This window comes from Lepus europaeus, chromosome 5 (genome assembly GCF_033115175.1).
Source record: "Lepus europaeus isolate LE1 chromosome 5, mLepTim1.pri, whole genome shotgun sequence".
In the NCBI taxonomy this organism is placed as follows: Eukaryota; Metazoa; Chordata; class Mammalia; order Lagomorpha; family Leporidae; genus Lepus; species Lepus europaeus.
Genome location: NC_084831.1, coordinates 687,416 through 703,611, shown reverse-complemented (window position 1 = coordinate 703,611; position 16,196 = coordinate 687,416). Strand labels below are relative to the sequence as shown.

General features: G+C 65.4%; 1 protein-coding gene across 1 annotated transcript in view; it reads right to left on the bottom strand.

Moving 5' to 3' along the window:
- Positions 1-15,888, bottom strand: part of PRKCZ (protein kinase C zeta) — an 88,012-nt gene extending 72,124 nt beyond the window's left edge. The window contains exons 1-4 of the mRNA XM_062190304.1: positions 15,749-15,888; positions 10,051-10,172; positions 8,571-8,660; positions 6,563-6,613 (exon numbers count right to left, since the gene is read on the bottom strand). Of these exons, the coding sequence (XP_062046288.1) occupies positions 6,563-6,613; positions 8,571-8,660; positions 10,051-10,172; positions 15,749-15,819 (334 nt within the window). The 5' untranslated portion in view covers positions 15,820-15,888. The remainder of the gene's footprint in view (positions 1-6,562; positions 6,614-8,570; positions 8,661-10,050; positions 10,173-15,748) is intronic.
- Between the last annotated feature and the right edge of the window lie 308 nt (positions 15,889-16,196).

Below are 16,196 nucleotides of genomic sequence, written 5' to 3'. Positions count from 1 at the left end.
GTCAGCCCCAGGCCACGGCCCCCCAGCCTCGGCTCAGCCCCACCAACCCCACGAGGAGACGGGGCAGGTGGACCTGAGGGCAGCGCTGTGGTGGGGCTCATGGTGACCCCAGAAAGCTGAGAGCCGTGGGCGATGTCATCAGCTGAGGGTCTTGAGACGAGCCGGGTGGGGGCTCTGTCCCTGACTACCCAGATGCACCCTAAATCCAGCATCCGTGTGAGAAGAGACCAGGGAAGGCCATGTGAGGACACAGGCAGGACGGGAGCAAGGTGTCCACAAGCCAGGGTGTCCAGGACACAAGGACTCACGGTGGCACTGGACACTGCACAGGCTGGGGCTGGGTGCTCCCTACAGCCTCCCTGCCTTGTGTCTGGGCGGGCAAGGGTGGCCCAGGGGCCCAGGGGCCACAGGCACAGAGGGGGGATGGGGACACGCATCTCGCCTCCATGGCTCCTGGGCTAGGGACTCGTCTGCCGTGTGTCACCAGGAGGGCAGCCACGCCTACCAGTCCCTGCAGTGCGTGGCCCAGGTCTGACCACTGCATCCCCCAGGCCACAAGGCTGCCACTCATCCGTGCCAGCAAGCCATGCAAGACCACGTGACTTGCCGCAGGTCCTGACCTGCCGCCCACCAAACCACCAGGAGCCTGGATCCCTTATGGCGTCGCCTGCTCTGTCCCGCCTGTCCCCCCCCAGTGCCCGGAACACACAAGGCCAGCCCTGTGGCTGACCAGAGCGCCCAGCCACTGTCCGCACCCCCACAGATGAACCTGACGTCCACACACACGGGGCCCCGGCCTGGACTGAGGTCTGACCGTGGAGGGGGGACCCCGAACTGCCTCTGAGGCTTCCTCTGAGGCACCTCAACCGCACAGGCCGCGTCCGACCCAGTGTTGGCGTCGAGTGTCCTGGCAGTGGTTTAGACGCTGGCTGGGACGTCCGTGCCCTGGGTTCAAGTCCCGGCCACTCCCCTTCCAGTCCAGCTCCCTGCTGACGCACACCTGGGCCCTAGCACCTACGGGGAGACCTGGATGGAGCTCCTGGCTCCCGGCCTCACCCTGGCCCAGCCCTGGCCATTGTAGATATTTGGGAAGAAAATCAGTGGATAGATCTGTTGTCTGCCTCCCTCTCAAATAACAATAAATACATGAGTCAGTAACAGAGAAAATTGGGAAATTCATGAAAATTAAACACAAGACGGGTCAAAGGTAGAATCACAGTGGAAACCCGGAACTCCGAGAGGTGAGCAGAAGTGAGAACCCACAGAGCCCGGGGGCCCAGCGACCTAGCACTGACCGGGAAGTCCACCCCGACCGGCGTCCACACGGAAGGGTGCTCTCAAACCCACCACCAGCGTCCAGCTCCGGGCCGGGAAAAGCCAGAGGTCGGAGGAGGGGCCAGCGACGAAAAGAGAGGAGACAGAGTGACTGGGGCGCGAGGGGCCGCGGCTGGCTCTCAGAGAGGGTGGGACCACTTCCATCAGACACAAGTGGGCCGTCCCCAGAATCCCCTCGGAAAGGACAAGGATTCCGAAGAGCTCCATGAACAACCTGACAGCCTGGAGGAAAGAGAGATCGACCGGGACCGGCGCTCGGAGACCTGGGCAGGCCTGAGACCGGTTGGCGGAGACGCCCTGGCCAGGCAGCCCCGTGGGCAAGTTCAGCAACACTCGGAGCGGCCGACGCTGACCCCGCTCACGCTGCGAAACCCCGACGCACTCAGCTGCCCACAGATCAGGAGCAAAGCCAATGTGACGCCACGTTAATGAGGCACACCAGGGCCACGTGGCACTTTTCGTGGGACACAAGGTCCATCGACGCAGGACACTGGTTGCCAGGACGAAGGGGGGCACCCAGCAGAACCCAGCGCCCTCCTGAGGGAAACCCTCAGAAACAAGGAGCCCCCAGCCGCCCGGGGGCAGGCAAGGACACTGGCCCTCCCACGTCCACGCATGCAGGCCACGGGAGAGGAGATGTAAAATCGTCGGCTCACAGACGGCACAATCGTAAACGTAGGTGGCTGCAGCCCAGCACGAGGACACGAGCTCGGCACAGGGACCGGCGGCCGGGCCGCGCCCTGGCCACCAGCGTCCCACCCACGAGGGCCTGGGATCGAGTCCCGGCGCTGCTCAAGGAGCTGCGTCTCTGCCGCCCCGGGGGCCCAGTCCTGCTGCTGCACACGTCTGGGGGCGGCCCAGCGGACAGAGGCTCCTCTCTCTGCCTGTCTCCCTCCCTCTCGTGTCGCTGCCCCTCTGTCTCTATCGGCTGCTTTCTGGGCATCAACCGTGAACAATCCCACCTACAACAGCATCAGAACAAAACGCTCAGGAACCGGCCCGGGCGGTGAAAGACACTCGGGGCAAGCCGTGAGAAACACTGCAGGGACGTGGACGCAGAGGGCAGCGGGACAGGCCCCGGCCACGGCTGCCGGCGCAAAGCTGTCCAGACGGGCCACTCAGCAGATCCAGCCAACCCCGGCTCAGAAAAGCCGCCGCCGGGACCCTGGAAAAGCACAAAGCTGGAAGACCCACAGGTCCTGGTGGCAGAACTCACGACAAAGGCAACAATCACAAGGGTGGCACTGCCGTGGGCAGACAGACGGACAGGCCGGCCACGGAGACAGGACAGAGCCCAGACGTAATCCCTCAGGGCCCCTCAGGGGTGCCAGCAATGTCCAGTGGAGAGGACGGTGCTGTTCCAGAGGACAGAGCCGACCCCGCAACAGGGCCCCAGGCGACAGTGGCCGGGTGTGGCAGGCCAGTGGCCCCTCACGCCTGCAACCCACATCCCCGTGCCTGCTTCCAACCCTGAGAGGCAACAGATGGTGGCCCGAGTGCCGGGGGCCCTGCCCCCAACGTGGGAGCCTGGATGGAGCCCCAGGCCTCCGCCTGGCCCAGCCCCGGCGCTTGTAGGTACATGGGGAGTGAACTAGCAGATGGCAGACCGGAAGATCTGTCTCTCTGCCTTCCAAGTAAGTCAAACAAGTATATTTTGGGAAAAAAAAAAAAAAAAGACTTGTTTGTTTGAAAGGCAGAGTTACAGACAGAGGGAGAGAGAGGGAGAGGGAGATCTTCTATCTGCTGGTTCACTCCCCAAATGGCTACAAAAGCCAAGCTGGGCCAGGACGAGGCCAGGAGCCTAGAACTCCATCCAGGTCTCCCACGTGGGTGCAGGGGCCCAAGGACTTGGGCCATCTTCCACTGCTTTCCCAGGCCATAGCAGAGAGCTGAATCTGAAGTGGAGCAGCCGGGACTCGAACCAGCATGGGACACTAGCATTGTGGGTGGTGGCTTAACCCACTGTGCTACAATGCCAGCCCCAGTAAATAATTTTTTAAAATGCATTACTGGGGGCCGGCGCCGTGGCTCAATAGGCTAATCCTCTGCCTTGCGGCACCGGCACACCGGGCTCTAGTCCCGGTCGGGACGCCGGATTCTGTTCTGGTTGCTCCTCTTCCAGGCCAGCTCTCTGCTGTGGCCTGGGAGAGCAGCGGGAGATGGCCCAGTGCTTGGGCCCCAGCACCCCCGTGGGAGACCTGGAGGAGGCTCTAGGTGAACCAGCAGGTGGAAGACCTCTGTCTGTCTCTATGCCTCAGCCTCTGTAACTCTGCCTTTCTAATAAATTCATAAATTGTTAAAAATGTATTATCAGGCCGGTGCCGTGGCTCACTAGGCTAATCCTCCGCCTAGCGGCGCTGGCACACCGGGTTCTGTCCCAGTTGCCCCTCTTCCAGGCCAGCTCTCTGCTGTGGCCAGGGAGTGCAGTGGAGGATGGCCCAAGTGCTTGGGCCCTGCACCCCATGGGAGTCCAGGAGAAGCACCTGGCTCCTGGCTTCGGATCAGCGCGGTGCGCCGGCCACAGTGTCCATTGGAGGGTGAACCAATGGCAAAAAGGAAGACCTTTCTCTCTGTCTCTCTCACTGTCCACTCTGCCTGTCAAAAAAAAAAAATAAAATAAAATAAAATAAAATGTATTAATAGAGTAAAAATTCAGCCAGTAAAGGAGAGAAAACATCGTATATCGGGCAAGGACTCAACACGCAGAACTCCAGGGGTCTCTGAAAGTTCGCGGAAAACGCGCAGTGTGAGGACCTGCATCGAAGGGAGCATCTTTCAGCTCTACTTTCTGAAGGACTCTCACAGAAAGAACTGGCAGCACTCGCTGTCAGGAAAACACACTCACAGCAGAGGGCACTCAGCCTGCTGGTGAAGACGCCACAGCCCACGGGGAGTCCCCGGTGCAGGGCCTGGCGCCCAACTCGGCCCCCCGGGTGTAGGGCCTGGTGCCCAACTCGGCCCCCCGGGTGCAGGGCCTGGTGCCCGACTCAGCTCTCTGGGTGCAGGGTCTGGTGCCCAACTCGGCCCCCCGGGTGCAGGGCCTGGTGCCCAACTCGGCCCTCCGGGTGCAGGGCCTGGCGCCTGACTCGGCCCCCCGGGTGCAGGGCCTGGTGCCCGACTCGGCTCTCTACCCTGCAGACCTGGGACGCGGTGCTGGTGGCTTGGTGGTGGCTCGTGTGATGGGGCTCCTGCCACCCCCATGGGAGACGTGAGTGAGGTCCCAGCCCCAGCCCCACCCAGGTGTGGAAGATCCCACTCGCTCCCCTCACTCCCGCCTGTGTCTGCCTCATGTCGTCAAAAGGTGTCTGGATGTTACGTGCAGAGGACCTGCATAGACACTGCTCCAGGGGGATGAACAAATGGCCGAGAAGCACCTGAAAGATGCCCAACTCTACTGACCTCAGAGCCGCGAGAGCCACGGGCAGCCTGCCAGGACAAGAGCCCACGCCCAGCCGCGAGGACAGCCCACGGGCAGCCCAAGAGCCACGGGCAGCCCGCCAGGATGGGGGTTGTTGGGAAGCAACAAGTGTGGAAGGCAGGGACAGGAGCAGCAAAGGCCGACAGTGTCCAGAGCAGCGTGTGGCCAGCGCCACGCGTCTCTCGCCGCCCAAGGTCCCGCCGAGCAGGGGGACCTCACTCAGCCGCTACCATGGTGACCACGCTGAGACTGTGGGTCTGGGGTCCTGCTTACATGTGGTACCGAGGGCGGCGGGGCTGGGGCAGGTCACAGGTACGCAGCCAGGCAGAGGAGACAGAGCCCCGTGAGTGGACCAGACGCCACGAGTGAGTGTTCTCAAGTGGCTGCGGCTGCATATTTCGCTCCAGTGCACTCACAAGTGAGGGGGGGAGTATGTGCGGAATGCGCCGGAAGGTGTTCAGCCCCTGCCGCTGCCACCGTCCTCCACCGGTGCCCTCGTGAGCGCCACGCCCCAGCAGGCCGGCCCTCACACTGACCCCTGGCCCTGGGCAGCGCTGCTTGTGGACAGGAAGCCGTGAACACCTGGAGGGCGCCACCCACGGGGCCACTGGTGGCAGGATGGAGCCGAACTCTCACGCTGGCACTGTTTGTCACTCCTGCTCGTTGGGTGCCCAGTGGGTGGACGCCAGAGCCTGGAGTGGGACCGCGGGCAGGGAGGCGCCTGCCCTGCCCCCACACCCAGCCTCAGCCACCTGGGAAAGCATCTCAAGGGCCCACTCTGCCCATGGCGCCCTCCTGCAGGCTCGGCCACGCGCTCCACACTCCCCTGCCTCGGCTCACCCCACCCCCACCTCCTGGGCTCACCCCACCCCCACCTCCACCTCCAGCTCACCCCACCTCCATGGCTCACCCCACCTCCACCTCCACCTCCACGGCTCACCCCACCCCCACCTCCTGGGCTCACCCCACCCCCACCTCCTCAGCTCACCCCACCCCCACCGCCTCGGCTCACCCCACCCCCACGGCTCACCCCACCTCCACCTCCCTTGACTCACCCCACCCCCACCTCCTGGGCTCACCCCACCCCCACCTCCTGGGCTCACCCCACCCCCACCTCCTAGGCTCACCCCACCTCCACTCGCAGGGATCCCCCCAGGGGCCCTGGCCTGAGTGACGGAGCCCCTTGGGGTGGGGCAGTGTCTCCACCAAGATCACCTTAGCAGCAGGCCCACGGTGCCCAGACCCTTCCTGACGGCCACACGCGTGGAGGACAGGGTCTCAGCCGCAGGCAATGCCCACTGAACGGTCACACCAGGGCCAGACCCACGCGCGCAAGGACCTGAAAGCTGCCCACACAGGTGGCACAGGAGCCCCCAGGCACCACACTCATCCCCGCCTGGCCTCTGTGCGACCCTCAGCCCCCACTGGGAGCTGGGCTTGGGGAACCCCTGCTGGGAGGGGGCCCTGCCCTGGAGGCCAGCACAGGCAAAACCCGGTCCTGCCCAGGCGAGAAGCCCCCTCCGGCCCATCCCTCACACCCAGGGAAAGTGCCCCCACTCAGGCGGGGCGTGGCCAGCACCTGACCATCCCAGGCTGACCCGTTCCCTCCCATGGGTCAAGGCCCCTCGGCATTTTTGCCATCAAGTGAGCAGGCTGGCCACTCCCCGTGCAGCCAGCGTGCGGGCCCACGGCACTGGGCCTCCGAAATCCTCCGGACACTGGCTCAGCATCGCCAGGCTCCAGGCCAGGGCGAGGGTCACGGCGAGCGCCGCCTTCGCAGGCAGCAGGGGTGGGGCAGGGGGCACTCACTGTCTTCCCCGGGACACGGCATGCCTGGCTGCTCCGGCGTGCTGGGGAACACTGCAGGGGAGGGAGACAGAGTCAGCGTCCATGCAGGCGGCCCAGACCCCCGATGGGAGAGCGAGACCCCTGGAAACCTCAGGGCAAAAGCATGGGAGGGTCCCGGAGGCACCGTCAGGGGAGCCCGTGGTGGGACAGCAACGCAGGACAGGGAGGAAATCTCCACGCCCCCCAGACTCCGGCTCTGCCTCACAGGGCAGAGCCAGAACTCAACACCTAGCACTCACTGAGTCTACGCACGGGAGCACCCAGCACTAAACACCTAGCACTGAGTCTACGCATGGGAGCACCCAGCACCAAACACCTAACACTCACTGAGCCTGCACAGGGAGCACCCAGCACTAAACACCTAACACTCACTGAGCCTGCACAGGGAGCACCCAGCACTAAACACCTAACACTCACTGAGCCTGCACAGGGAGCACCCAGCACTAAACACCTAGCACTCACTGAGCCTGCACAGGGAGCACCCAGCACTAAACACCTAGCACTCACTGAGCCTGCACAGGGAGCACCCAGCTCTAAACACACCTAACACTCACTGAGCCTGCACAGGGAGCACCCAGCACCAAGCACCTAACACTCACTGAGCCTGCACAGGGAGCACCCAGCACCAAACACCTAACACTCACTGAGCCTGCACAGGGAGCACCCAGCACTAAACACCTAGCACTCACTGAGCCTGCACAGGGAGCACCCAGCACCAAACACCTAGCACTCACTGAGTCTACGCGCAGGAGCACCCAGCACTAAACACCTAACACTCACTGAGCCTGCACAGGGAGCACCCAGCACCAAATACCTAGCACTCACTGAGTCTACACACGGGAGCACCCAGCACTAAACACCTAACACTCACTGAGTCTACGCATGGGAGCACCTAGCACTAAACACCTAACACTCACTGAGCCTGCACAGGGAGCACCCAGCACCAAATACCTAGTACTCACTGAGTCTACGCGCGGGAGCACCCAGCACCAAACACCTAGCACTCACTGAGTCTACACGCGGGAGCACCCAGCACTAAATACCTAACACTCACTGAGTCCACGCATGGGAGCACCCAGAACTCAACACCTAACACTCACTGAGCCTGCACAGGGAGCACCCAGCACTAAACACCTAACACTCACTGAGCCTGCACAGGGAGCATCAGCACTAAACACCTAACACTCACTGAGTCTACGCACGGGAGCACCCAGAACTCAACACCTAACACTCACTGAGTCTACGCATGGGAGCACCCAGCACTAAATACCTAACACTCACTGAGTCTACGCACGAGAGCACCCAGAACTCAACACCTAACACTCACTGAGTCTACGCATGGGAGCACCCAGCACTAAATACCTAACACTCACTGAGCCTGCACAGGGAGCACCCAGCACCAAGCACCTAACACTCACTGAGCCTGCACAGGGAGCACCCAGCACTAAACACCTAACACTCACTGAGCCTGCACAGGGAGCACCCAGCACTAAACACCTAACACTCTGGGCCTGCACGATGGATGCTCGGAGCCGGGGCTCAGAAAGGGTTAAACGTGGCTGCAGCAGCCGTTGCCACTTGCGACCTCCCCCAGGAAGCAGAGCGGCAAACCGGCTGTCAGGAAGGCCGAGGGGCAGACAGCGGAGCGAGGAGCGGGCAGCCCAGGCCCCACCCCAATCCCAGAGCTGCAGGCAGGCCGGGCAACCCGACAGCCTGAGCCCAGGGAGGGGCACAGGTGGGGGTGCCAGGTGCAGGGGCCCAGGACCCCCGCCCGCACCCAGCTGGACTCTCCGGGGACCGAGCTCCCCTTGCAGTACCAAGACGGTGGGAGAAAACCCAAACCGGACGGCACGGACCCAGCACCTTCAGTTCTGTTAAGGTGAGGTCTCCACGCCTCCTCTGTCCCCTGGTCCCAGGCACAGCTGCGCCCACGTGGGCAGCCCCCGGCCCCCCGCCGGCCGTCCCTCACCGTGAAGGATGAGCCCGTCGTCCCTGCGCTGGCCGGCCAGGCGGAAGGCCTCCCCCAGCTCCATCTGCGAGGACACCGTGCAAGGGTCACCTGTGTGGGCAAGGACACCGCTGGAGGTCGGGGGCATGCGAGGCCAGAGTCGGCTGCTGGGGCTCAGCCACCCCGAAACCGGTCCCGGGACAGCCGCAGCCCACAGCCCCTGTGTGAGACCCAGCCAGCCCCCAGATGGGACACAAGTCCACCCCTCGCTGACCACTAAGCAGGACAGGAGCAACAACAGCAGGGAAGGGTCCTTGTCCTCTCTCACTGGACAGCACAAGCCGCGAACCCAGAGCCAATGTGGCTGGACACTGAGAGACACAGCCACCATGAGGCTGGAAGACACGGCCACCACGAGGCTGGACACAGAGACACGGCCGCCACGAGGCTGGACACAGAGACACGGCCACCACAAGGCTGGACACAGAGACACGGCCGCCACGAGGCTGGACACAGAGACACGGCCACCATGAGGCTGGAAGGCATGGCCACCATGAGGCTGGACACAGAGACACGGCCACCATGATGCTGGACACAGAGACATGGCCACCATGAGGCTGGAAGGCATGGCCACCATGAGGCTGGACACAGAGACACGGCCGCCACGATGCTGGACACAGAGACATGGCCACCATGAGGCTGGAAGACACGGCCACCATGAGGCTGGAAGACACGGCCGCCACGAGGCTGGACACAGAGACACGGCCACCACAAGGCTGGACACAGAGACACGGCCACCACGAGGCTGGACACAGAGACACGGCCACCATGAGGCTGGACAGAGAGACACGGCCGCCACGAGGCTGGACAGAGAGACACGGCCACCATGAGGCTGGAAGACACGGCCACCATGAGGCTGGAAGACACGGCCGCCACGAGGCTGGACACAGAGACACGGCCACCACGAGGCTGGACACAGAGACACGGCCACCACGAGGCTGGACACAGAGACACGGCCACCATGAGGCTGGACAGAGAGACACGGCCACCATGAGGCTGGACAGAGAGACACGGCCACCATGAGGCTGGAAGGCATGGCCACCATGAGGCTGGACACAGAGACACGGCCACCATGAGGCTGGACACAGAGACACAGCTTCCACAAGGCTCCGCCCACTTCGGTGCATCCTCAGTCAGCCAATGGGAAGGGGTCCACCCTGGACGGACTCCCCACTCCCCAGATTCTAGGATGGGTGTCTGACTGTGATATGGGGAGGACATGGGGGCGATGGGGACAAAGAGGAGGGAGAGGAAAGGAGGCAGCGAGGGAGCGAGGGAGCGAGGGAGCGAGGGAGCGAGGGAGGGAGGGAGGGAGGTGGGCTCCCCCTCGCCGAGCCACCTGCCAGGGACGCCCAGCACAGGACGGAGCAGGCAGGACCTGCCCGCTGCACGGCACAGAGCCCACAGCAGCGCCCGCGTCCGGGGCAAGGCAGGGCCGCACCTTCGCTGTCCACCCACTTGAGGGTGAGGGGGTGGTGCTGGTGCAGGCCGCACATGTCCCTCACTTCTTCACAGAGCTCCTCGAAGGTGGTGGCCGCGTCCACGCTGGTGATGAAGATGTCCCTGGGCAAAGAGAACACGGACGCCCGTCACCAGGGGCTGAAGGCGGATCCCTGGCCGGCGCTGCGGCTCAATAGGCTAATCCTTTGCCTGCGGCGCCGACACCCCGGGTTCTAGTCCCGGTTGGGGTGCCAGATTCTGTCCCGGTTGCTCCTCTTCCAGGCCAGCTCTCTGCTGTGGCCCGGGAGTGCAGTGGAGGATGGCCCAAGTGCTTGGGCCCTGCACCCCATGGGAGACCAGGAGAAGCACCTGGCTCCTGGCTTCGGATCAGCGCGATGCGCCGGCCGCAGCAGCCATTGGAGGGTGAACCAACGGCAAAAGGAAGACCTTTCTCTCTGTCTCTCACTGTCCACTCTGCCTGTCAAAAAAAAAAGGCGGATCCCCGAGGAACCGCATCATTGCTCAGATCAACGAGACAAAATTCTGCCCAAGACGACAGCCCTCCCAGTCCCAAACAAAACAGAGTGCCAGAGAGAGCTCTTCCGCCGGCTGGTCCACTCCCCAGATGGCTGCAACAGCCAGGGCTGGGCCAGGCCAAGGCCAGGAGCTTCATCAGGGTCTCCCACATGGGTACCAAGGCCCAAGCACTTGGGCCACCTTCCACTGCTTTCCCAGGCTATAGCAGGGAGCTGGATCGAAGTGGAGCAGCCAGGACTCGAACCGGCGCCCATGGGCTACACCGGGGTCACAGGCAGGGGCTTTACCAGCAACGCTGGCCGAGTGCAGTGTTTAAAAATTAACAGCACAAATTCCACCTCCTGGGAGCAAAGGTCAGGGAGGCCCCCCACGCCCCCAGGAGGAATCCAGACAGTGGCTCCTGCTGGCTCCCAGATTCCGTCTGCCCAAAGGTGACCATTGGGGGATGGGGAGGGCAGGCCCCCCCCCCGCCCCCGGGCTTCTTTAAGGTGAAGGACCCACAGCCCCTCCCACACCCCAGGGCATGAATGGGGGGTCTGGAATTCTCAGCCCTGGGGGAATGGCAGGCGGCAGCCCTGCAGCTGTGACCCCACGGGCACGGGCCCCTGGAAGACCAGGTCGGAGGCGGCCACCACCGCGGGACTGGACACCCGGTGAAGGGGACAGTGGCCCCACCCCTCCTGCCCCGACCTGTGGACAGAAGGGACTCCCTCAAGGCCAGGCCCGAGAAGGAATCGCAGCCTCACCAAGAGCTCGCAGTCCAGGAGTCTCCAAGCACAGGCGCTGGAAGGCTTGGACCCAACCCCCGCGGCGGTGGGGGTGGGGTGCCTGCCTGGTATCCCCAGAGGTAGGGGTGGGGGGGTGTCTGCATGGTGTCCCCAGAGATAGGGGTGGGGGGGTGTCTGCATGGTGTCCCCAGAGGGTAGGGGTAGGGCAGGGGTGTCTTCATGGTGTTCCCAGAGGTAGAGGTAGGGGTAGGGGTGTGTGTTTGCGTGGTGCCCCCAGAGGTAGGGGTGGGGGGTGTCTGCATGGTGTCCCCAGAGGTAGGGGTGGGGTGAGGGTGCCTGCCTGGTGTCCCCAGAGGTAGGGGTGGGGTGGAGGTGCCTGCCTGGTGTCCCCAGAGGTAGGGGTGGGGGGGTGTCTGCATGGTGTCCCCAGAGGTAGGGGTGGGGGGGTGTCTGCATGGTGTCCCCAGAGATAGGGGTGGGGGGTGTCTGCATGGTGTCCCCAGAGGTAGGGGTGGGGGGGTGTCTGCATGGTGTCCCCAGAGGTAGGGGTGGGGTGGGGGTGCCTGCCTGGTGTCCGCAGAGATAGGGGTGGGGGGGTGTCTGCCTGGTGTCCCCAGAGGTAGGGGTGGAGGGGTGTCTGCCTGGTATCCCCAGAGGTAGGGGTGGGGGGGTGTCTGCATGGTGTCCCCAGAGGTAGGGGTGGGGTGGGGGTGCCTGCCTGGTGTCCCCAGAGATAGGGGTGGGGGGGTGTCTGCATGGTGTCCCCAGAGATAGGGGTGGGGGGGTGTCTGCATGGTGTCCCCAGAGGTAGGGGTAGGGCAGGGGTGTCTTCATGGTGTTCCCAGAGGTAGAGGTAGGGGTAGGGGTATGTGTCTGCGTGGTGCCCCCAGAGGTAGGGGTGGGGGGTGTCTGCATGGTGTCCCCAGAGATAGGGGTGGGGTGGAGGTGCCTGCCTGGTGTCCCCAGAGGTAGGGGTGGGGGTGTCTGCATGGTGTCCCCAGAGGTAGGGGTGGAGGGGTGTCTGCATGGTGTCCCAGAGGTACGGGTGGGGGTGGGGGTGTACCTGCTTGGTACCCCCAGAGGTAGGGGTATGGTAGGGGTGCATCTGCATGGTGTCCTCAAAGGTAGGGGTGGGGTGGGAGGTGTCTGCATGGTACCCCCAGAGGTAGGGGCAGAGGTGGGGGGTGTGTTTGCCTGGTGTCCCCAGAGGTAGGGGCGGGGGTGGGGTGTCTGCATAGTGTCCCCAGAGGTAGGGGTGGGGGTGGGAGTGTCTACATGGTGTCCCCAGAGGTAGGGGCAGAGATAGGGGGTGTGTTTGCCTGGTGTCCCCAGAGGTAGGGGCGCGGGGGTGGGGTGTCTGCATGGTGCCCCCAGAGGTAGGGGTGGAGGGGTGTCTGCATGGTGTCCCCAGAGGTAGGGGCAGGGTAGGGGGTGTGTCTGCATGGTGTCCCCAGAGGTAGGGGTGGAGGGGTGTCTGCATGGTGTCCCCAGAGATAGGGGTGGAGGGGTGTCTGCATGGTGTCCCCAGAGGTGGGGTGGGGGTGTCTGCATGGTGTCCCCAGAGGTAGGGGTGGAGGGGTGTCTGCATGGTGCCCCCAGAGGTAGGGGTGGAGGGGTGTCTGCATGGTGTCCCCAGAGGTAGGGGCAGGGTAGGGGGTGTGTCTGCACGGTGTCCCCAGAGGTAGGGGTGGGGGTGTCTGCATGGTGTCCTCAGAGGTAGGGGTGGGGGTGTCTGCATGGTGTCCCCAGAGGTAGGGGTGGGGGTGTCTGCTGGTGCCCCCAGAGGTAGGGGCGGGGGTGGGGTGTCTGCTGGTGCCCCCAGAGGTAGGGGTGGAGGGGTGTCTGCATGGTGTCCCCAGAGGTAGGGGTGGGGGTGTCTGCATGGTGTCCCCAGAGGTAGGGGTGGAGGGGTGTCTGCATGGTGTCCCCAGAGGTAGGGGTGGGGGTGTCTGCTGGTGCCCCCAGAGGTAGGGGCGGGGGTGGGGTGTCTGCTGGTGCCCCCAGAGGTAGGGGTGGAGGGGTGTTTGCATGGTGTCCCCAGAGGTAGGGGTGGGGGTGTCTGCATGGTGTCCCCAGAGGTAGGGGTGGAGGGGTGTCTGCATGGTGTCCCCAGAGGTAGGGGTGGGGTGTCTGCATGGTGTCCCCAGAGGTAGGGGTGGGGGTGGGGGTGTCTGCTGGTGTCCCCAGAGGTAGGGGTGGGGCAGGGGAGGGATGTCTGCATGGTGCCCCCAGAGGTAGGGGCGGAGGGGTGTCTGCATGGTGTCCCCAGAGGTAGGGGTGGAGGGGTGTCTGCATGGTGTCCCCAGAGGTAGGGGCAGGGTAGGGGGTGTGTCTGCCTGGTGCCCCCAGAGGTAGGGGTGGGGCAGGGGTGGGGGTGTCTGCTGGTGCCCCCCCAGTGATGGGGTAGGGGTGCCTGCGTGGTGCTGCCCGTCTCCCCACGAGGCCTCGGTTACTACAGGCCCCTCTGTTCTTGCTTATTTACTTGTTTACTTGAAGGACAAGGAGGCCCTCCCCCCACGCTTCACCCCCAGGCCCAGCACAGCCCGAGCCGGAGCTCACGCACACCCCAGCACGTTTCTACACAGAGCTTTGTACACAACACCCAGAGCCCCCGGCACCCAGGGTCCCTCTGCACGGCAGCCCCTGGCCTCAGGCACCCGGGACGACCACCCCAGTGCTGGCCGGAAGTGCCCCCGGCTGCCTACCCAGCCACACTGCCCGTCATGTGGCTCATCAGTGGGGGTCACCCAAACTGCCCCGCACACTGGCCGCCTGACCCAGGGGTTCACCTTTGACCTCTTCCCATCCCCTGCTGCCTCCGCACCGGAGGTCAGGTCAGCAGCTCCCAGAAACTCCAGGGTCTGGCAAAGACCCAGCCGCGGGGGACCACAGCCCAGCCCCCGCCCAGGCCTGGGTGAAGCAGCCCCTCTGGGCGCGAGGGTGGGCCTCCGGTGCCAGCAGCCACAGGCAGGGACATGCGGGCTGCTGTGAGCCCTCCCTGGCCCCCGTGTCCTGGGCCCAGCTCCTCAAGCCCAAGGCCCCAGGACGCCAGCTGGGCTGGACACAGGGCAGGCAGCAGCAGGGTCCTGAAGCCTGGCGCCCTCACCGGGGACCCTCTCGCTCCCGGTGGCCCTCTGACAGGGAAAGGCCCTGGGGACAAAGGGGAAGGGGTGGCCGAAGACCCCCCCCCCTTCCAAAGAAGGGCCTCCACCTGGCCAGGCCTCAGTTTCCCGCCAGACAGAACTTCATTCAGCGTGGAAGGTGCGGGGATGGAGGGAGGGAGGAGGGAGGCAGAGGAAGGGGAGGGAGAGGAAGGGCGGGGAGGGAAAAGAGGAAAAGGGAAGGGAAAGAGAGGGGCAGGCAAGGGAGGGGGAGGAAGGACGGGCGAGGGGCTCCGCCTCAGCCGAGAAACCAGAGTGCGCAGGTTGAATTTCCCCTGCCCATCACCAGTAACTGAAGCCTCCCCAGGGGCCAAAGAGAGGGAGGGGGTGGCCAACAGCCCAGCCCAGAGCCTGGGGGTCCTCCAGGTCAGAGCCCAGGGTGCCTCCCACCAGGCCGCACTGCTGAGCAGCACCTGTTGAGAATGCTGGCTCCTGGCCAGGATGGACCTGGACAGCCTGGGAGAGGCTGGGGGCACCCAGCATGGAATCCATGAGCCGGAGGCCTCCGTCCCGGGGCGGACACTCCACCAGCCAGGGCTGAGACCTGCTGGGGCAGGGGCCTGGCCGGTCAGTCTCCCAGAAATCCTGCTCCCTCCGGCTCTGGCACCAACGGCACCAACCCCACCAACCCCCACCCCGGGGCCTCCCAGGCGCAGCACGGCAGGAGGCCGGGGACCGCAGGAGAAACGCCGGCCCCCTGAGTCCCCACTGCAGACCCCCAACGTCCACCCTGAGGCCAGAAGCTGACCCGTGTCCTCCAGGGCGCGATCCCGCTAGGTGCCAGCCCTGCCGCCTGCGCCCGTGCCTGGGGCTCCGCTTGCCACCGTGGGCGCCAGGAGGGTGCCGGACCCCCGGACCCCGAGGCCGACCCTCAGCGGGAAGCCGCGGCCGCCCCGGCTGCTGTCCAGGATCCTCCGGCAGCACCAGGCGCCGCGGCTGCCCAGGGCGGCGGCCAAGCGTCCTGCGCTCCTGGGGCCGCTGACCGCCGGCGGCTCCGCTCCCCGCCCCATTGCGCGGCGCTCCGGGCACCGCGGGCCGCAGCGAAGTCCCGGCCCGGCTTTAAAACTCGGTGCGCGGCGGAAAGTCCGCAAACCCCGCCCTCGCTTCCAGAATCGGATGGAAACTTTGGTCCCCGCCGACGGGCGTCCGTCCAGTCCGCCCCGCGGTCCACCTCCCGGGGCAAACGTCAACAACCGGGCCGCCGCGCCCGGGAGGCTTCCGCGGGCCGCTCCCGCCGAGCCCGGGGCCCGGCCCCCGACGGCCCCGCGCTCACCCGCTGTAGTGCGCCTTCAGCCGGACGCGGCCGCCGCTCCCGTCCATCTTGGGGCCGGCCCTGCTGGGCATGGCGCGCCCCGCCGGCCGCCGTCAGCGCCGCGTCCCGCGCCCTCGGGCCATGGCGGGGCCGGAGCGCGGAGCGCAGCGGCCGGTGCTGGAGTCCCGGGCCGGACGGGCCACGTCCTCGGAGCCCGGCGCGGGCCGGGGGCGCGGTCGGCAGGGACGCGCGGGGGGCGGGGGACGCGCGGGGCTCCGGCCCGTCCCGAATATGGCCGACGCGGGCGAGTGGCCGGCCAATCGGCGGGGCGGGCGGTCCCGGGGCGGGCGGTCCCGGGGCGGGGGCGGTGGCACCTGCGGCCAATGAGGGCGAGGCGGGGCGGCCACCTGGGCCAATCCCCGGGGGACCCCGCGGCACCGCCCAATGGCGGGCGCGGAGGTGTCTACCT